At 34.5% G+C, this 21,924-nt stretch overlaps 1 protein-coding gene and 1 long non-coding RNA gene across 7 annotated transcripts in view; one reads left to right on the plus strand and one right to left on the minus strand.

Moving 5' to 3' along the window:
- Window positions 1-21,924, plus strand: part of DNAH12 (dynein axonemal heavy chain 12) — a 65,466-nt gene that overhangs the window by 16,230 nt on the left and 27,312 nt on the right. For all 6 annotated transcript variants that reach the window (XM_072044097.1, XM_072044101.1, XM_072044098.1 and 3 more), the window contains 25 exons: window positions 1,106-1,300; window positions 1,508-1,629; window positions 1,802-2,084; window positions 3,366-3,485; window positions 3,911-4,067; window positions 4,314-4,486; window positions 5,418-5,570; window positions 5,976-6,215; window positions 7,284-7,529; window positions 7,867-7,986; window positions 8,894-9,003; window positions 9,826-10,009; window positions 11,131-11,271; window positions 12,051-12,134; window positions 12,218-12,406; window positions 13,128-13,247; window positions 13,444-13,632; window positions 14,119-14,270; window positions 15,032-15,170; window positions 15,258-15,424; window positions 16,467-16,722; window positions 18,550-18,849; window positions 19,619-19,797; window positions 20,905-21,097; window positions 21,188-21,349. In XM_072044097.1, coding sequence (XP_071900198.1) covers window positions 1,106-1,300; window positions 1,508-1,629; window positions 1,802-2,084; window positions 3,366-3,485; window positions 3,911-4,067; window positions 4,314-4,486; window positions 5,418-5,570; window positions 5,976-6,215; window positions 7,284-7,529; window positions 7,867-7,986; window positions 8,894-9,003; window positions 9,826-10,009; window positions 11,131-11,271; window positions 12,051-12,134; window positions 12,218-12,406; window positions 13,128-13,247; window positions 13,444-13,632; window positions 14,119-14,270; window positions 15,032-15,170; window positions 15,258-15,424; window positions 16,467-16,722; window positions 18,550-18,849; window positions 19,619-19,797; window positions 20,905-21,097; window positions 21,188-21,349 — 4,374 coding nt within the window. The remainder of the gene's footprint in view (window positions 1-1,105; window positions 1,301-1,507; window positions 1,630-1,801; window positions 2,085-3,365; window positions 3,486-3,910; window positions 4,068-4,313; window positions 4,487-5,417; window positions 5,571-5,975; window positions 6,216-7,283; window positions 7,530-7,866; window positions 7,987-8,893; window positions 9,004-9,825; window positions 10,010-11,130; window positions 11,272-12,050; window positions 12,135-12,217; window positions 12,407-13,127; window positions 13,248-13,443; window positions 13,633-14,118; window positions 14,271-15,031; window positions 15,171-15,257; window positions 15,425-16,466; window positions 16,723-18,549; window positions 18,850-19,618; window positions 19,798-20,904; window positions 21,098-21,187; window positions 21,350-21,924) is intronic.
- The window catches only part of LOC119718254 (uncharacterized), a 66,365-nt gene continuing 61,158 nt past the window's right edge, over window positions 16,718-21,924 (minus strand). Inside the window, exon 3 of the long non-coding RNA XR_005269087.2 lies at window positions 16,718-17,161. This is a non-coding gene — a long non-coding RNA (uncharacterized lncRNA). The remainder of the gene's footprint in view (window positions 17,162-21,924) is intronic.

Genomic DNA, 21,924 nt, shown 5'->3' on the forward strand with positions numbered 1-21,924 from the left:
TGCATAATAACTGTAATTCAAGAGTAAGCCAACAGTATTACAACATTATTATTTGATGTTAGTGAAATGCATTATTGTTTCTTCAGCAAGATTCTCTGGAGTTCATTTAAGTCCTTCCTACATTATTTCTTAGTGTTGCAGTTCCCTCTACATCTCAAGTTTTGTTTCCTCTCTCTTTTGTCATTCACATACAAGTGCAACCAAAAAAAACTTTGGTTCACAGACTTTGAAAATTGCTCTTTCATTTATGGTTTTTAACTTTGCTTCTTAATATCTTCAAAGTAAGATTTCATTATTGTTCAAATAATCGACATTTAGTGATGTAGTCCTTGAGTTTTGGAATCAAATTTTGAACTATAGTGTTTACTTTTGGGCAGGGAAACTTTTGGAGGGCTGGGAGAATTTATTTATTTTTTTTTAATCAGGCCTCAGAACAATGATGGGTTCAATTTACAGCTGCTTGTCTATTTGCAGAGATAGAGTACTTTTTGTGGTGCTGATGCTATGTCTGCTGTCAGGAGAGAAGCTCATCAATGTGCTTTGCAGTTACCCTCTCTAATTCCTTCTGTTTATTTAGAAATAGGTGATTCAGGCAGGCCCAGTTAACATGTAATAATCCCGTAAAGGGTACTTATCCTTTACAGACAGCCTCTTCCAGAGTCATCTGCTATTGTCTACTTTCGAGACAGGATACTAGTCTGGCTGGATTGGTCCTCTGATCTAGTGGTCTTTCTGGTATTCTTGTGTCCCTGCTATAATTCACCTGCAAAGCAAGAGCTCCTTGCTGTGGGAGGTGGAACAGCATTTGTCACTGGTAACCTGCAGGGTGCTACTGAACCATTAAGTTATTAAAAGTTTGTAACGCTAAAATGATAACTGCATTTTGGGAAATTCATTTCCAGATACATTAAATTTCTGAACTCCTTTGGCCATCAGTATAAGTCAAAGAACCTAAATACTCCTAAATATTTTTTTGCAGACCGCTAGACACTTTTTGTTTTATTTTCTTCTTGGGAACTATCAGTGTCCTCTTTTCCTCTAATTATTCTCTTTAATACTATTTGTGTGGAAATATCCATGTAACATTCTTTAAATATTTATTAAGGAATGGGAAAATCGCCTAATTCAAATTCAGGAGATAATTGATGAATGGCTGAAAGTGCAAGCACAATGGCTTTATTTGGAACCCATTTTTTCTTCTGAGGATATCATGCAACAGATGCCAGAAGAGGGGCGTCTATTTCAGACTGTTGATAAACAGTGGAAGGATATTATGAAATATTGTGCCAAAGACCCAAAGGTAAGGAAGAAAGACTGTATTAAAAAGAAACAGTAGTTTCTCTGTTTCTTTTTGGCAGTATTTCTGTTTATAGAATATACAATGATCAGCTACATTAGCTGCCTAGGCTTTCCAGGAATAAAATGATGTTGTACGTTAGTTGAGTAATTTTTGCTGTGCAAAGTATCTTATTTATAACTTATAGTTTGCATGTGTTTGTTATTACAGGTTCTTGTTGCTACTTCCTTGCTAGGGTTGTTGGAGAAGCTTCAGAACTGTAATGAGCTTCTTGACAAAATCATGAAAGGGCTTAATGCATACCTTGAGAAAAAGCGTCTCTTCTTTCCTCGGTATGATGTGTTTAGGCTATTTCAAAAACAAAAGTCCTGAACATTTATATTGTTGTTCAGTAAGGTCTGCCTTTAAAGCAGCTTGATAGTTCAGTTAGCTTCCTTTCGTTTTTTTCCTTTTTTTAAAAAAACACTTTTTTTCTTTTTCCTCATGTTCTCAATATTTTTCTAGCTTCTTTTTCTTGTCTAATGATGAAATGTTGGAGATCCTATCAGAGACTAAAGATCCTCTCCGAGTTCAGCCTCACTTGAAGAAGTGTTTTGAAGGCATTGCTAAACTACATTTCCTTCCCAATCTGGATATTAAAGCAATGTATAGTTCCGAAGGAGAATGTGTTGAACTGATTTCAAAGATTTCTACTACTGAAGCTCGAGGTGCAGTGGAGAAGTGGTTAATTCAAGTAGAAGATATTATGCTGAAGAGTGTACATGATGTTATTGCTAAGTCAAGAATGGTATGGATTTTGCAGTATGTTTTTATGTTTTTTGTAATAATTTAATAACAGTGGCACAAAGAGAAATAGACCTTTATTTTAAGGATGTCTTTTGGCTTCCTAAAATTCTTACTGATCACAAGTGTTCATATAGATGAAGTTATGGCACCAGGAACAAGTTAACATGACTTGCATTTATAGCGAGTAAAGTAAGAGTTTACTTTGGATAAGAATTAAGTTGTTTTCCTGTAACAGTGGATTTAATTTTTTTTTTAAAGATTCACAGCAATATGGTGTTTCTAGGATATATAATTTGAAGTAAATGAATTATTTAGCATTTTTTATTTAACTAGAAGTCAGAAATCAATTAAACATTTACAATATGCTTGCTCCCTCCTAAAGGAAAATCATTTACCAGAATATTTACATAATATGGAAAGATAAGTACATGAATCTTAAAAATTAATTGATAACAAATTGCAGATCTAAGGGGAAGAAGGCATTTAAAAGATAATTTGGACTTGGAAAAAAGGAAAAGAATGTTTTCAGCAAAGAATGTTAATAGGATCATAATATATGCTTCTGTATTAGATCACAAAAACAGAATGGTTTGATTTGGATGAGACCTTAAAGATCATCTAGTCCCAAGCCTCCTGCTGTCAGCAGGGACACCTCCCACCAAACCAGGTTGCCCAAAGTCCCATCCAACCTGGCCTTGAACAATTCCAGAGATGGGGCATCCACAACTTTCCTGGGAAGTCTGTTCCTGCACCTCATGACCCCCACAGTAAAGCATTATTTCCTTATATTTAATCTAAATCTACAGTCATTTACTTTAAAGCCATTACCCCTTGTCTGTTGTTATACTCCCTGCTGAAGAGTCCCTCTTCAGCTTTCTTGTAGGCCCACCTTTAAGTAATGGTAGGCCACTAAGGTCTCCCTGGAGCCTTCATTTCTCCAAGCTGAACAACACCAACTCCATCAGCCTTCATCATAGAAGAGGAGCTCCAGCCATCTGATCATCCTTGTGGCCCTCCTCTGGACTCACCCTAACAGGTCCACATCCTTCCTGTGCTGGGGGCTCCAGAACTGAATGCAGGTCTCCAGGTGGGGTCTCATGAGAGTAGAGCAGAGGGGGAGAATGACCTCCTTCAGCCCGCTAGCTGCACTTCTTTTGATGCAGCTGGCTTTCTGGGCTGCAGGTGCACATTGCTGGCTCTTGTTGAGCTTTTCATCCAGCAATACCCCATTATTTAAGTATGCACTGATACTGTATTTGTACACTGTATTTATCTCTTTCAGGCATATCTAGAGACTGAGAGAAAAAGTTGGGTTCTGGAGTGGCCTGGACAGGTAGTTTTGTGTGTGTCTCAAATGTTCTGGACAAGTGAGGTACATGAAGTTCTTTGCAATGGACCAGAGGTACTATGCAATTCCTATTTTACTTTGCTTTACTTTACTTTACTTTACTTTATTTTAAAATTTTTATTCATTTTTCATTTCAGCTGATGTATTTTGACTAGTCAAATCTTCTCTTTCTACAATCAAAATAAAATTTGATAAAATGTCAGCATATGAGTTTGATATGCATGAATATCTGTAAAGTGATTTATAGCTTTGATTCAGGTATTTGAATACTCTTGCTTAGAGCAAGCCTGGATGTAGTTTTGGAACATACATGAAAAACTGTGATTGAGAAAAAAGTTGATGAAAAAAAAAAAAAGATTATGTAAAAATATATAGGTTTAATAAGCAATCTCCATTAAGGTATTTAGTTACTGTGAAGAACTCTGGAACACTTGAAGCTGTCATATACTCAGTTTCATAATTACCTTTGTTTTTCCCAGGAGTTAAAGGATTACTATAATACACTTCAGCTTCAACTAAATGATATCGTAGAGCTCGTAAGAGGAAAACTTTCAAAGCAAACAAGGACTACTCTGGGTGCCTTGGTTACTATTGATGTTCATGCTAGAGATGTCGTCATGGAAATGATTCAAAGTGGTACTTCTCTTTTAAAAATATTTTTCTTTCTGTGTCTCTTTAATTTCATAATACTGAGATAATTAAAAATCACTAACCAGTCTGATTTTGTTGCATAAAACACAACAGTTTTAAGACATGAGCATCAAATGTGAGTATTTGGACGCGAGCATAAACAGTAATAATTTCAAAGTCGTTTTAAATTTAAATCTAATAGAAAATCCAGTTACCTAAAACTTCTCTTACTTTTAATTATGTATTTATCAGGTGTACAGAGTGAAACAGACTTTCAGTGGCTTGCACAACTACGGTATTACTGGGAATCTGAGAACGTTCGTGTCTGCATCGTTAATTGCAATGTAAAATATGCTTACGAATACCTTGGAAACTCACCACGCCTTGTCATTACTCCTCTAACAGACAGGTGTTATCGCACCTTGGTATGATCTCAATAATAAGCGGTACTAAATACCATATTTACTGTAGTATGTTATTTTTTGAATTGTTCATTATAGCCATAGTTTTAGGGCTCTCAGTTGCTCTGAGACTGCTATTTCTGTAAAAGACAATTTTCAAAGATCATAATTTCTATAGATTATTGAAAATGAAATTGAGCTACAGTAGCAAATCTGGATAGCCCATCAACATGACTTAAATTTTAGTGGATTGTTTTGTTGTGAATATGATTTTTAAAATATGTACAGAAAAACTTCCCTGTTAAATTTTGTCACTTTCTAGGTTACGAGAACACGAAATCCATTTCTGATGCCCTGTAGTTATTAAATGAAATGGCGAAGGAATCACTTCTGATCATAGCTTTCCTAAAACTAGTAGGAGTTTAGCAACTTTTTAGTCTCCCTGCTTCTGTTGGAGGTGTTTACTGTTTTATCATCAACTAACCTTACAATGGAAAATTACCATGCATACCAAAATGATATACTGTGAGGAGTACAAATGCAACAAAGAGGGACAGTGTAGGAAAGAAAAAGAAAATATGAAAAAGTATATTAAAGTAGAAATGGAGGTAGAAAAGAGTAAACTAATTGCTTCAAGTCTGGTGTGAAAGAAGTATCTAAACAAGATGTATCTAAACTGGATTCAATAAAGTTCGAGTAACTAATCATGGTCATGATCATAATGTATAAAACTAAATTCTCTTTTAGGAAAAATTTATTTCTCTTGTCTCTATTTCTAAGCCATAAGTAAATTTCAGGTTATTTTAAAATTTGCATAATATATAAATGTACTTTTTCTTTTAGTTTCATACAGTTATTTTATTTGTCTAATACAATTTAAAGTAACATTTTCATTCAGAATAATTTCATATGAATGAAGTACTAATAATTTCTATAAACTATGTCTGTTCCTTAGATCGGAGCTTTTTATTTAAACCTTGGTGGGGCCCCAGAGGGTCCAGCAGGAACAGGTAAAACAGAGACCACCAAAGATTTAGCTAAAGCTTTGGCTGTGCAGTGTGTTGTCTTCAACTGTTCGGATGGCCTCGATTACCTGGCAATGGGAAAGGTAAATAGAATTAAATGTTAGGCTTTGTATTTTATTTATTAGGATGAAAAACTGTAGGGTGCCCACTTTGCAGCCACACTTGAATAAATTAGTGTCACTTGTGGTTTGCTACCCTTGGACACAATATAATGGTCCCTACATATGTTAAACTTTCTATGCATCATGAAATCCTTTAAGTCATTAATTAAAAGAAACGAGAGTTCACCAGATAAGAATCTTGTGATTTAGCTTTCTTTAAAACAAAGACTTTGTCATTATATCATTGACCTTTACTCTAAACAGGCTTAGATATTATCAGAATTGTATCTTTCATATAATTAAACTTCCAACATGATACTCTTAGTTTCTTTTGAATCCTTGAAAATTGTGTTAGAGATATTATTGCTGTCTTTCTTAATTTTACAGTTTTTCAAGGGATTGGCTTCGTCAGGTGCGTGGGCATGTTTTGATGAATTCAATCGCATTGAACTGGAAGTATTGTCTGTTGTGGCACAGCAGATCCTTTGCATCCAGAGAGCCATACAGATAAAGCTAGAAACATTTGTTTTTGAAGGAACTGAACTGAAGCTTAACCCCAACTGTTTTGTAGCTATCACTATGAACCCAGGTTATGCAGGACGTTCTGAACTTCCAGATAATCTGAAGGTAAAATTGTAAAATACGTGCCTTTGCTTTAAAAAATATTTTTAAAATAGTAATAAAAATACATATTTCTGGTATTATTTCAGGATTACTTCATATTTTACCACATACTTGTTTTGTGATTTACACATACTAAATCTCTTTTTTCCTAACTACTTTTGTTATTTCTGAAAGAATTTAAACTTTTTTTTTTCTTTTTTTTCCTCTTGTGTCTATTTCTGTTTTTAATGCTTATTTTTCCAGGCTGAAGACTTCAATACCATAACAAGTAAACTGGCAAGTGTCAGACTGTTATTATATTGTATTATTTGGATGATATTTTTTTTAAGATGAAAGGATATGTTGGAAGAATGCTTTAAGAAAGTATTTTTAGATAACATTTATTGTGGGCTTGTTGAAAAGAAGTTCTGGTGAACTATACTTCATACATATAATGAGTTTGCTTAGATTACATGATTAAATAACATCTAAGGGATTGTTGTTGTGACTAGATTAGCTGTTTCATTAAGGAGGTTTGGCTTTAACAAAGTAATTTGGAGCCTTTTGGAAGCAGTGCTACAGTGTGCTGTTCCTTAACACTCAGGGTAGGGCAGAGTACGTGCTACACTATATGTATCAATTTAAAGCAGACTTAACATGGTATGAAAATATGTCAAGCACTGATTACCTCAGGAAAGGAAGTGCATTCTCTCATGCTATCTACATCACTTACTGCTGTGTTGGATGCCATAAGTGGCAAACTGCACTCCTGGGGCAGTGTTGAGGGGAAATAGCTGCAGAGTGTTTTTTCTGCATTGAAGTGTACATGGAGATGGATCTTGATGGTGTTGTGTTTACATTAGCTTCACAGCAAGTCATAAACTCTCTCTGCATAAATTAGCACTTTTTCTATTTGATTGACTCCCGGTGTTCTGCACACTACTGCTTTCCAGTGTGACTGTGTCAATGATCCACAGCCTATCTACATAATCATATTAAGCAGTACTTCAGTAGAAAGTAGAAATGTTGTGGTGGGATGATCCATTACCCACAAAAATGATCTAAAGATATTTCTTTGGGTATGTGTTTCAGGTTCTTTTCCGAACAGTAGCCATGATGGTTCCTAACTATGCTCTGATAGCAGAGATTTCTCTCTATTCATATGGATTTCTGAATGCAAAGTCGCTGTCGGTGAAGATAGTAATGACCTACAGGCTTTGCTCAGAACAGCTTTCCTCTCAGTATCACTATGACTATGGTATGCGAGCAGTTAAAGCTGTTTTGGTGGCTGCTGGGAATCTAAAATTGAAATTTCCAAAGGAAGATGAAGATGTATTGGTGAGTTCAAGGAATAATTCATAAGGAATTTTACTGGTGCATGCAGTTCTGAGTTCTGAGGGTATTTCCGCCACATCTTCACTGTCACATCACTGCTCCACTTTATTTATCTTCCCTATTTGTGAAAAAAAGATTGTCTTTTTTTTTTTTTTTTATTAATATCTGTTAAGTACATGCTGCACTTTACAGTGCTCTTCTGCTGATTGCACAAATGTGTTTAACTGCTTATCAAAGGCACCATATAATTAATAATCTTTATTACATATTGTTTTAATATCTGAACAGTTTATTCTTTGTTTCTAATGAGAAAAATAAACTGTGTGATTGTTTTTTCTAGCTTCTTAGATCAATTAAGGATGTGAACGAGCCCAAATTTTTGTCATGTGATATACCACTGTTCATGGGTATAACTAGTGATCTGTTTCCTGGAATCAAACTTCCTGATGCAGACTACAATGTAAGTATACTTGTAACCTTTTGTTAGTAAAAAATATCAGTTTTGCTTGTTTGTCTTGTAACCAAGTGTAATTGATACAGTAATTTGTGAGTTGTTGTGAGATACAGAAAATTGTGAATGTTTGCAATGAAACTTTGTACCACAGAAAATTCTTGTATCTGTTGTAAGTTTAATTCACATCTGAGTTCCCTTACATCCAGAAGGGCTGTGTAAGTCATCTTACAAATCAGAAACTGATCTGAAAATTTACCGGATTTCAGAGTCTCTGGCTGATTTCCATCTTAATTTTGGATGTAATTGATCCTAATTGTTGGATATATTTCAGTGAGATTAAGCTTTGTGCTTGCATTTTCTTTTGCTTATAACAACAAATAAAGCACAGTTCCTTTGTAGGAGGATCATTGGGAAGAAGGTAAAGATGGTGGAAAAAACAGAATGGATTCACTTTTAAAAATTTTCCAGTAAATACTAGACTTCTGTCAAAAATGTAGTATACTGATGCACAGGGTTGGTTTGCTGCTGCTGATATGCCTTTCCTGCAGGATAAAATTTGTAGTTAACTCCTGTTCTAGCATAGGAAGTACAGAAGTGATTTTTTTTTTTTCTTCAGGGATGTTTGTTCTATTCTGATTAATTAATAACTGAAACACTACTAATGTGAAAACCTTGACAATGATCATAACTGTTCTACTGTAGTCCAGGAGATGAATTTACTAGATAGGGTGCAATGAATATTTACTTGTAATTTTACTAATGAATAAAATTAATAAATATGCTTAATCTGGAATTATACATTTATAATTAGTAAACACGAGAACAGGGTTTTAAAAGTGGGGAGGGAGGGGAAGGGAGGAAAAGAAAAGAAAAACTTGTAACAAATGATAAGACTGATTTGTTTTGATTTTAGGATTTTCTGGAATGTGCGAATGAATGTTGTATTCAACATAATGTCCAACCTGTAAAAGCTTTCATAGAGAAAATGATACAGACATATGAAATGATGATTGTTAGACATGGGTAAGGTTCCCATTACTGTTTCACAAGCTATATTTGTCGTCATTTGGGTTTATACCATGGTTATCGATATCACATAAAAAAGGTCTTAATGGTAGCAAAATGTTTGTGTTGAAACATTTGGTTACCAATACTACTTTAACGTGTACCGAAATTCTTGTGAATCTAATGTCCAGATTTTGGCCTGGATAGAGCTAATTTTCTTAATAGTGGCTGGCATGGTGCTGTGTTTTGGATTTAGCATGAGAATAATGCTGGTAACACACCGATGTTACAGTTGTTGCAGAGCAGTGCTTATACTGAGTCGAGGACTTTGCAGCTTCTTGTACCACCTGCTAGTGGGCAGGCCTGGGGTGCTCAAGGAGCTGGGAGGGGACAGAACCAGGGCAGCTGGCCCAGCCTGGCCAAAGGGATATTCCGTGCCACGTGGCATTGTGTTGAGCAATGGAACTGGGGGGACTTGGCCAGGGGGGCTGCCATTGCTCGGAGATTGACTGGCCATCAGTCAGCTGTAGTGAGCAATGGTGTTGTGTGTTAGTTATCAGATCTCTGCCATTCTGTTCCTAGGGGGTGGGTGTGTGTGTGCATGTTGTAAAAATCACGCAGATTCACAATATAGGCTTGCAAGTTCATGTATGATTTTGAATGCAACATCTTTAAAAAGTTATTTTCTAGGTATGTGGGGCAGATCTACCAAAATACTTGAGTATATGGATGATGATGTTGGCCTTCATATGGTCTGTAAAAGTAAAAATTGCAAGACATCTATTAATAGCTTTTAATTTTATTTTTTTAATTATTATTATTTTTTCTTCCATCTAACAGCTTTATGCTAGTCGGGGAACCATTTTCTGGGAAGACCAAAGTTCTACATGTGTTGGCAGATACACTGTGTCTTATGAAAGAGCGTGGTTATGGTGAAGAAGAAAGAGTAATTTTTAGGACTGTCAATCCAAAATCAATCACTATGGGTCAGCTTTTTGGACAGTTTGATTTGGTATCTCATGAGGTAATGCATGTTTTTAAAATAGTGTGTATTAATTGCCTGTCTTTATCTGTTTCATCCTGTCACATGCTGTGGCTTTTGTGGGACTTGTATGAACGTACTTTTTTAAACTGCATTTTAACTTTAGGTTAACTCATTGTGTTATTGCACAGCTGTTTTCAGGCCAGGAAAGGCATCTGCTTCTGACTTTTAAGTCCCACTTCCAGACAGTGTTTCTTCATTCTCTGGAATCCAGTGTTTGTAGGGCTCTACTGTTAATAACATTACTGGTTCATTGGTTTTAAGAATCAACAAGCAGATATAACAGTATGTGATTTTTTCTTTTCTTTTTTTTTTTTTTTTTTAAACTATTCCCGTATATGTGAGACCTCCTTGATTCTTGATAGTAAACAGTTGAATTTGTGGTTTTTATCACTTTAAACGCACATGAGAACACAATTTTAATTAGTGTTGTTCTAACTCAGATGGCTGGTTTCAAATTAGTGTTGAAAATGCAGCAGTAAGTGTGTATGTAGTTACGTAGGTTTAAATATGCAAAATAAGCAATGCCATTCTGAGAGGCGTTGTCCTAATATAGCTCTATCCATGCTAGGGAGACATACCAAACTTAACTGGATTAATTTCTCTGTCAATTCTGATCTAGTATAATCAAAGAAGTGCCAAAACAATCTGGAAAAACTTATAAACCCATCAGTTCCCCACTGTAAAACTTAGGTTTGGAGAAGAAAGAATATAGAAGAGTGAATATGAAATACTGAAACTTAGGATGAGTCTGGGAAGAAGATGATGCAAGCCAGAAAAAAAGTACTTCTAACTTTCTGTGAAATGAATTCACTGTCTTCTGTTTTAACAAAAAGTATTTTTAAAGGCAAAAGATCACTGTTTTTAAATTTGCTGATGTTGTGTGCCCCTTTGTGAAACTGTAAAGCTGTATTCTGCTCTCCACAGAGCAAGAAAATTGTTAAAAAGAAGAAAAATGAAAAGGAATAGCTTACTTTTTTTTTTTTTCAGTTCAATATGAACAGTCTTTGGCAAGTACTTACTAATAGGATTACTGGTAGTTTAATTTGAAATATCTATACTACTGTCTTTTTACCTTTCATTCCTACATTCTCCCCTTCTAGTGGACAGATGGTATAGTTGCTAATACTTTCAGAGAATTTGCATTATCTGAGACTCCTGAACGCAAATGGGTTATCTTTGATGGCCCAATTGATACTCTGTGGATAGAAAGCATGAACACGGTTCTGGATGACAACAAAAAGGTATCAGTGCAAATAAATGCCTAAATGATATATGACATTTTGAAACTATTCTTCTACATATAAAAACACAAAAGGAAACAGGAAAACTTGGCATTTCAAATACAAGGTGGCTTTGAGAATAAGTCGTTAAGTTTTGTGTCTGTTTTTTGTTGTTTTATTTTTTCTTTATTGGAATCGTAATCATAGTATCATCCCATAAGACGTTTAATGTATAGTATTCCCTTAATATCAGATGTTTGTAATGAAAATGAATAATTCAATTTTAAATTAAAAAAGAAATACAATTAATATAAAGTCCACAATTTCAAAAGTTGTCACTAATTAAGTTTCTGCAATTCCAACTGAAGACAAAAAAGGTTGCACTTTCAATATTAAATTTTGAAGTTAAAGTTATAACCATACAACTTCTGAAAATGGGCCTTAAGAATTTGAAAGTGTATATAAGAATTACAGATGACATTTTGAGTTTAAATTTTGGATAATTTGTGAAAATACTTGATTTGAACTATTGTCATATACAGGGTTGATAGTTATTGGTAATGAACCTACTGGTAGGATGATGGGGAGTACTATGGTGTAAGTGAAGAATTTAGGTAATGCTTGTAAACTACTGTTTTTTTTGCTCCAAATTATTAAACATTTTATGTGGTTGGCATTGCTTCTGATTAAAGTGGGATTTGCTAATCTTCATGTATACATCCAGTGTGATAGGAAGGGTAATTGACAACTGCGTGTTTTCTTTTTTTGTAATCTTACTTGTGATTTTTTCGTAATTGAAGCTTTGTTTGATGAGTGGAGAAATCATCCAAATGTCCCTTCAGATGAGTCTAATTTTTGAAACAATGGACCTTTCCCAGGCATCTGTAAGTTCTGTATTTAATGGAAATATAAAACTAAGTTCAATAAATTAAATATATAATAAAGCAAGTTTACCATTCTTCCCTAGCCTGCTACAGTCAGTCGCTGTGGCATGATTTATTTGGAGCCTTCACAACTAGGCTGGACACCACTTGTTACCTCTTGGTTAAGTAAACTGCCTGAACCTCTTAACCTAAAGGTACATCAAGATCTTCTGCAGGGACTTTTTGATTGGTTAATACCACCAGCATTACAGCTCCGTCAGAAACAGTGCAAGGTATTGTTTGTGATTTTTTCCTTCAGTAGTTAGGTGTCCACTTGTATTCTTGTTACTTGGGTAGTGAGAGCTGTTCTCTCTTGATGAGGATAATTACCGTGTCCATGCAGCAGCCACCCATTATTTTGGGAAGTGCAACTGTTGTATCCAGTGTGAAAAGCTGGAAAGAGAACATTAGATAAGATGTGTTGTAAGTTCATCATAGTTTCTACCTTGTTCTTTTCAAAAATTAATCATTTAAAGTATTGAGTGGAAAGTCACCCTTTTTTGCATTTTTGGTGGTGCTTTTCTGTGTTTTTTTTTTTTTGTTTTTTTTTTTTTTTTCCTCTAAAGATGTTGTTTTGAATAGAGAAAGCACTTTTTTAAGTTTTAGGGAAATGTACATGTATTTTTTTTTTTTTTCAAACTGTGCATTTTTTAGTGCATGCTTTTTAGTGCATGGGCTTTTGCTTGTTCATTGTTGTAGTTGTTTCTGTGTGTTTTTATTTTAAAATGTAAGAATTGGAGGTCCCATGGTAGCCGTGAACATGGTTAACAACCTATATGTTGACATTTCAAGGCTAGAAAGAAGTAAATGATCTTTTGAATGAAAATCAGTGAAAATCTTGCCTCCGAGTATTTGTTCTGAATTAGCTAATTGTTTAATTACTTTAATATTTTGACTCCAAAATGTAAGCTAACTTAACTCAAAGTATAATACCCCTCCTTTTGTATCTCTTAGGAACTGGTACCTACAAGCAATAGCAATACTGTAGTAGCTCTTACACGGCTTTTTGAAATGTTGATCTGTCAACCTGTACAAGAAGATCCCACCAACAAAAACATCCATGTGTGGATTATGGTTGGTTTTGTGTGTTGTTTTTGTTTAGTTTTGTTTGTTTATTTTTTTAATCATGCTCTTTAGACCAAGTTTATTCAAGGGCAACCTGTAACACCTTTATTCTTAAATACTTTCCAGAATTGTTTGTTAATGAGACTATACAGTGTTCAGATTATGTCACCTTTTTAGACAGCTGCTCATCTTTTTGCCTTTGCAGGGTTGCTTTGCTTTTGCCACAATCTGGTCCATTGGTGGGACTTGTGATGGTGATAGCAGAATTATTTTTGATAATTTCTTGAGGGAAACTTTGGCTGGAAAATCTGGAACAAATCCTGTACCAAAGGTAGTGGGAAAATGGGAATGTCCCTTTGAAGAGAAAGGCTTGGTCTATGACTACGTGTTTGAGGTAAGATTGCATGCTTCTGTATTGACTGAAGTAAATTTTTACAGTCTGAAAGGAAGGAAAATAGAGGTAGATGTATATTTTAACTTTACAAAGATTGTTGTAATTTTTTCCAATTTTTTTTTTTTTTTTTATACAATACCAAGCTGTGCACATCAGTTATGGTCCCTTTTTAGATAAAGCTAAGCTGACAGGGTCAGGTCTGGTACTGCATAGAAGGAAAGATGGCTACTTTCTGTAAAGAAGGATATTATGTCTGTGGGCAACTTGTTTGTGTTACAGTTGTGTTTATCGTATCCACTGGAAATCTTAGATTCTACGTACTGGTTTAAAGTTAGGCATATGTTCTTCTGTGTTTTATTATTATTATTATTATTAATTATTATTATTTTGTATGGTTGCTTTTTGTTTCTGTTTTGTTTCGTTTTTTTTTTTTTTTTTTCTTTTCCTAACCAGAAGCCTTAATTTTACATCTGTATTTTTTCCTAGCTGAAAGGCAGAGGATGTTGGGTTCATTGGAATGGATTTATTAAAAATATTAATTACAGTGATAAAAATTTGAAGATTCAAGATATCATAGTCCCAACTATGGATACAGTCAGATATACCTATTTGATGGAACTGTTCATTGCCCATGGAAAGTAAGTAACTTCAATACAAATTTCAGAACTATTTATTGTATGTAGAAACATTTTTTACTCTTTCATTGACTTCATGTTTTTTATCAAGCCCTGAAGGTTTGTTTGGCCTGTTAAAAATAGGCATTTATTATGAAGAATACAATTTGTTGCCTTAAAGTCTAGGTTTGTTTTGTTTTGTTTCAATGAAGTCCTGTTATAATTCTGCTTTAGTGTGTTCATTCTATGTCTTTCTGATAATTCAATTACAACAGCTTGAGGAAGTTTTGTACTCTTTTTTTTTTTTTTCTTTTTTTTTTTCTTCTTTGGTACTGAAACATATATTTTTCTTTGATTTGTCCTAAGTTAAAATCAATTATATTACATATATGTGTGTGTATAAATATATTATTATATATTATTATACAAAAGAACAGAATGTAACAATTTCAGATTGAATTTCAAGGCTGAAAGTTTTATGAAGTTTAAATTGCTGAAAGACCTATCAGTAGTAATTTAAGTTCCACAAACGTCTATATATACTCCAAAACCAGGAGAATGAGAGAATGAGAAATGTCTCCTTCTCTACCTCTGACCCCTTTGTCAATTACAAAGAGGTTATGTGAACAAGTATTTTAAAACATTATAGCTTCTTTTTTTTAAGGCATTTAATATTTTTAAAGATAGAACTTAGAGCCTTTGTCTTTTACTTGCAATTAATTTGTAGTTGTTCAGATTTCTGTGGTCTATGCTTTCTTTCTTTCTTTCTTTCTTTCTTGGTGAAGACCACTGCTTTTAGTGGGACCGACAGGTACTGGGAAATCTGTATATGTCAAGGACAAGTTAATGAACAACTTGGAAAAGGAGCGCTATTTTCCCTTCTTCATTAATTTTTCAGCACGAACCAGTGCCAATCAGACTCAGGTTGGTAGAACGGACAATCTGTGCTTCAAAAATATGATCTATATAAATATTTAATCTGTGTTCTGAATATTCCTGTCTGCATTGTAGAACATTATTATGGCCAGGCTGGACAAGAGGCGTAAAGGAGTCTTTGGCCCTCCAATGGGAAAAAAGTGCATTATTTTCATAGATGATATGAATATGCCTGCCTTGGAGAAGTATGGTGCACAGCCTCCTATAGAACTTTTAAGACAGTTCTTTGACCATGGAATTTGGTAATTATTTGAAATAAAAGTGAAAAGTTCAAGTTGCTGCATTTGGTGATATAATTATTCACTTGAATTTTCTTTTCAAAACTTTCTTAAAATGCTTTGTAAATTTTATGATAGCTTTGCTTTATATGAAAAACATTTAAAGTTGAAGCAACTTTTATGTTGTTCTTTAAGTGATTTTTCAATTTAGGAAATTGATTTTTTTTCTTTTTTTTTTTTTTTGTGCATGGGCTCTTGCTGAAATTCAGTATTTTTATGTATAAAAAAAACAATTCTTTTACACTTTAATTTTTCTGTGTCAGCATTTATCCTTGTTTTTACTTTTTTCAGTGTTCTTTGTTACTTTCCATTCTCTTCCTCCTCCTCACAGTGAATTGGCAGACCTATTTTTTAGAATGCAATTATATGTAACTTTTGATTTTACTCAATACATTGTTTTTTACTGATATCCAAGATTCTCTTGCTCATTAGAATATTTTTAATTACCTTCTTTTTTTTTTTTTTTTTTTGAATAACATTGAAATCAGATCTGGTAGTAGGCATGAAGAGAAACAAGCTATATCTCTTCCTACCTTTTGAGATTTTTTGGCTCAGCTTTGACTGGAAGAATGAACCAGGTTGTCTCTTGGGGTTGCTTCCAGCCTGAATTACTCTGTGATTCCAGGCACTTCCTGAATAATGTTACTTTTGTGATTTCAGGCACTGCTCAAATGTCTGATACTCTTGAACAGAGAGAATATATATTTTGCCACACTACAGTTTTAAATATTTGTTTCAAAATTTCAGATCAAGTTTTATTTAACCCTTATTAAACAAATAATCTTTCTTTCAGGCCAGCTCGATGTGTTAAGATGAGCTTGGGCATAGTTAGTTACAAGACTAGTTTGGGGTTTCATTGTTTTTTGGTTTTAATTGTTATATTTGTATATGTATGTACATATGTTATGCACACAGAGAGCATTCTGTAGTATGGGTGCATTTAACCTTTAACAAATGTGTTTATATCTTTCTCTAACTAAATGTCACATTACAATTTATTTTGCAGGTACGATTTAAAGGATACATCTAAAATTACACTAGTTGATATACAGTTACTTGCTGCTATGGGGCCTCCAGGCGGTGGGAGGAATCCTGTTACTCCTCGATTTTTGCGACACTTCAACATTTGCACTATTAATTCTTTTAGTGATGAAACAATGGTCCGCATCTTCTCTACTGTAGTATCTTTCTACCTACGGGCTCAGGAATTTACTCCTGAGTTCTTCTCAGTTGGAAATCAAATTGTTGCTGCCACTTTAGAGGTAAGAGGAGAGTACCTTAATGGCAGTTTCCTTTAGTTTGTTTAGTAAAATTCCATTAGCTTTATAATAACTTAATTGGTGAAATAGAGATTTTAGATATTTTGTTCCTTGTTATTTTTAACATACAGCCTCATATGCTGTGATAAAATTATCTCAACTTTATGGCTGCAGTGACCTTCTTATTCTAGGGAAAGTCTTTCTGAATGTATGTGAATAAGGGCTTCATGGTACCTATCCACATACATCAAGTAGGTCAGACTGCAGTCTCTTTGGGGTTAGACAGGCACAAGAAGCTATCTCATGCAAAGGCAAAATGAAAATAGCAGTTGCAACACTCCCCAGATCCTTCTATGAGAGACTAAGATCGAAGAAATCATCCTTTCCACTTCCGTGGAGACTCTTTCAACTTCCATGTTGCAGATTTTGGCAGGTATCATATCTGCAAAAAAGGAATGGCAATTTGTGACATCTTTGCAAAGAAGCATCAATTTGAAGACAACATCTTACATATACATATAGATTTAACAGCTTATGTAGCCAAAACTAGTAGCAATGTTAACAAATCTAATGCCTACCATTAAGTATTCAAAATTGAAATGCATCAGGTAGCTAATATTTGGCTGGTGAGGAATTCTGACAAAAAATCCAATAAGCTCCAAAGGCAAAATCAAATGGCTCAAGTTTCATAGGGGATATGAGTTTGGAATTATTAGCAAGTGACTTTCTCTTCTGCTGCAGAACTGAGGCCTTTCTCACACTTACACGCTAGTTCTGCTTATACCCAAGGCTGTATTCAAGACTGAATCCACCTTGTTCCAAGGCCTTATAGAGCCGATATTTTGGAACGCCTGCCAGATAAGACATTCAAAGTATGAATGATGTGAGGCTGACTGAATATTGCCACTGGAAATCTCTTTGTGCTTTCAGTTTATCCTTCTAAAAAAAAAAGGGGGGAGAAATTTGCAAGAAGGTTTTGCTTCTTTCAGCAGAAAATAATAGTAGCACCCCAGTACAGTTATTACATACAGCTGTTTGAGTGCATTTGACTATATATACTATTTAAACTGTTTACTTCTGTCAGGATAGAGAGTCTGTTCTAGCATGGATTTACATCCAAGACAGTAGTATCTTCTGACTCCTGGGATTAAAGTGTAATGGAAGAACTAGGCTTTGGATATGAGATAGCAGGTGAAATAAGTGTGTAGACAGTACCATGGATATAGTATGACTGTTAAACTTTTGTTTTAGCGTTTTGTTTTGGTTTGCAAGTTTAATGTTTGATAATTTTCTTCGTATGAGTACACAGAGACAGATCAAAAGCGTCCTCTGCTGGCATTCCCTTAACATGTTACGTATGTTAAATGTAATGTCAGATGACATTAGTTCCATCGTACAACATAAGCTATTGACAACTGATACATTCAAAGTTACAGTAAAACATCATCAAAAGATACTTTTCTTAATCTGACTTCATTCACCATTTTTGTGGGTTTTCTTTTTAGTTTTGAGTAATTTGTAGGTATACAAACAAATAGATTCAAACACCTGAAAACTAGGAAATTAGCATTACATAACTGATTACTTATCTCATTTGCAAATTTAGATTAATACTGCATATATGTTCCAGAACTTCATGAGAAGAATCTGATATATTCACAGGACTTTGAGATCTTTGGACATTATTAGGATTTCTGAAATGTGTGAAATGTTTTCTTAGAAAAATACACTTTTGGAAGAAAGACATTTAAAAATATCTATTCTAATAATACAGTCAGTGATAATGTCTTGTCAATTTTTGCTCATTTTTTCTGTTTTTATTGCCTTTAGGTGTATAAGAAAGCTATCAAAAATCTTTTGCCCACGCCAGCCAAATCTCATTATACATTCAACTTGCGTGACTTTTCACGTGTTATCCATGGCTGTTTGCTCATTAAGAGACATGCAGTTGAAAATAAGCACATAATGATTCGTTTGTTTGTACATGAGGTATTTCGTGTCTTCTATGACCGTCTAGTGGAAGACGATGATAGAGCATGGTTGTTCAATTTAATTAAAGATATTGTGAAAGAACATTTCAAAGAAGCGTTTGATTCAGTTTTTGCACATCTGAGGCAGGAAAACACCCCTGTGAGTATCTCATTTAAGCTGTTGTAAAATCATTGTTTTTGTTAAAAATTTAGGACTAGAACGGTTCTCAATCACAAGTGAGATGTTGGATTAAGTATGCTTGAAAATCAGAGTTGAATTTGGCAAAATGACTTCTTTGAAAAAAATGGGTGAAAATGTTTGGAAGGTGTTTGACTGTCATACATGTATATAAACTTCCTTTTCAAAATAACATTTAATTTAAAATGTAACTTTCAGAGACCTGATTTACTGAGCAGAAAGACATTCCCTTTTTAAATCTAGCCCATCATGTATGAATTATTGTGTGGTAAACTGCATTCTGTAATTGTATCGACATTTTAATATTTTGAATGTTGTATAAGTCATGTCATATTCCTTGACATTCCCCTTCCTCCTCCACCCCCCCCACCCCCCCCCACCCCTATTAATTGCTGTATAGAAGAAACAACTTTGTGGTCATCGGTGCCCATTTCATATGTTGAAATTTGTGAAACATACATTGTACAAATTTGTTATAATCTGGCAGTTACTATAATGAGACTATAAATGGCTAATCAGGACAATTATGTTCAATAACATTTTTTTAAAAAGAATATTGTTTAATCTGGGAAATACAGAATTTTGAGGTGGGTGTTGTTTGTGAGTTAAAATATTTTAGTGCTTGTTCTGTTCTCTTGAGTATTTGTCTAAATTCTCCATTCCTTCCTAAAGTTCCTACTGACAAATATTATTATTAAACACTACATTATTTGTTGTATATATACAATAGGTGACAGAAGAAAACATGAGAAGTTTGTTTTTTGGTGACTACATGAATCCAGAACTTGAAGGAGATGAAAGACTTTATGTTGAAATTCCAAACATTCAGCTGTTTGGTGATGTTGTAGAGCAGTGTCTGGATGAATATAATCAAACACACAAAACAGGAATGAACCTTGTGGTTTTCAGGTGTGTACACTCTGTATTATTGTAATACAAAGAGCTCTGAGCAGTAGTTGCTAATTCAGCGTATCCAATTTTGCAGGCTATGTTTTTTGTTTCATCCCCTTTATGTGTTCCTGGCGTTGCACATTTTTGGATGGAAACGAACTAATTTTTCTGCTATGGCTTTGCATTTTTCTATCAGAGAGTAAATAATGAGAAGGTTTTTTTTGTTTGTTTGTTTGTTTGTTTGTTTGTTTTTCTGAGAGACTCTTTGAATGCATTCTTCAGCTGTTACAGAAGCCTTGTGCACCAAATCCAGTGGGTGCTTGACTTCTGCTGGTCTTCTGTTACCAGTGAAGACTGATGTCAGTTTAGCCTGCAGCCATCTCCCTGTTGGTAGAGGTTACTGTGCCTTCATAATTGTCAGTGTAATTTGACATGTAGGTGATCTGTGAAGATGACTAGTTAGTTTATACATGGTTTATTTAGTCTAGGTCATTTTGACAGTCCGGATTTGTAAGTACCTGTATATACAACTGTACTGGGAGTGTGAAGAGCTGACAGCCTCAGATTGAAGGCCTCTTCCTGAGCACAGAAGCAATACCCCAGTTACCTCACAGAAGCGCAGCCAGGAGGAAGGAGAAACATGTCTGACTTTAGCCTTAGAGACCCCTTTCATGGACAGCATCCTCATTTGACTACATTATTTTTCTAATCAATCAAAATGAACAAGACTTCTTTGAAATGCTTCAACTATTTTTAAGACCACTTGGAACTACTCAGCTTACCTTAACTACCCTACACCCCGTGCTTAAGCAAGATCTCCTGTAGATCTTGCTGCATATTCCAAAATAAACCATGGTTGTGTTTCCACAATAGGCAGGGCTCTCAGTGATGTGCAGAAACAGGTTTCTGAAGATGTCATTCCCTTCTATATTTCATATATAAATTATAAAAACATTTGTTTTTATTTCATTTTATCATGGTGTATATAACTCCCTTTCTCACCCTCCATGTGCTTTCAGAAATTTGTTTTGGAGATGGTACTTCTGTACATTTTTAATGGGTTTATTGGTTCACAGGTGTATGTATATTTCTGCCATTCTGGTAATTAACACATTTCACATTTAGGTATGTGTTGGAACATTTATCTCGTATAAGCCGTATACTGAAGCAGTCAGGGGGTAATGCTTTGTTGGTTGGAATGGGAGGAAGTGGACGTCAGTCTTTGACTCGTCTAGCAGCATTTATGTCAAAAATGTGCGTTTTTCAACCAGAGATTTCAAAAACCTATGGCACAAATGAGTGGAGAGAAGATCTGAAAGTGAGTATTAATAACCTGTTTGCATTTTGACTTGATTTTGAAGAAGGATGTTTCGGACTATACAATATTTTAACTGTCTTGCATTTTTAGAGTCTGCTGAAGAATGCAGGTGTAAAGGGCTTGAAAACTGTATTCATAATCACAGACGCACAAATTAAAGAAGAAAGTTTTTTAGAAGACATTGACAGTGTCCTCAACACTGGGGAGGTACCCAATCTTTTTGCGGCAGATGAAAAACAAGAAATTATAGAGGTATCTTTATAACTTCTCTTATTCTCTGTCATCTCCCATTTAAGCTATTTTGTCAGTGCAATACGAAGTATGCCTTAATTCAAAGTGATTTGGGGGTATATGCATTCAATTTCGTGATTTTTTTTGGAGATTTTTAAATCAATCAGCTAGTTATTAGTAAGCTGGAATAGTTTATGCCTACTACAAGCTTTAATTCTGACCTCACACTCTGCTCACAAACCCATTAAGTTGTGCACATAGGGAATGTTGTTCACAAATATGTTAATGTGCTGGGACCATAGTTATTTTTTTACATTATATTGTGCAGAATAAGAATGTACCTCATAATGTTTTCATTTATCCATTCAGGACAAAGATGTATTTTGAGAAAAAAACAGCCTGTCTTTGTCAGTAGACTTTCGTTGTCTAGGGCACTGTTATACAGCATTTCATAGTCTTGACACATCTGATCAGAGAGAAGCTGGGGGAAGGTGCTCCATGAAATCAGGCTTAGAAGTAAAGATGGGAAATTAATAAATAAATAAATATAACCTAAATCATGCTTGGAATTTTCAAAATAACAATCACTGTATGGG

This window comes from Anas platyrhynchos, chromosome 13 (genome assembly GCF_047663525.1).
Source record: "Anas platyrhynchos isolate ZD024472 breed Pekin duck chromosome 13, IASCAAS_PekinDuck_T2T, whole genome shotgun sequence".
In the NCBI taxonomy this organism is placed as follows: domain Eukaryota; kingdom Metazoa; phylum Chordata; class Aves; order Anseriformes; family Anatidae; genus Anas; species Anas platyrhynchos.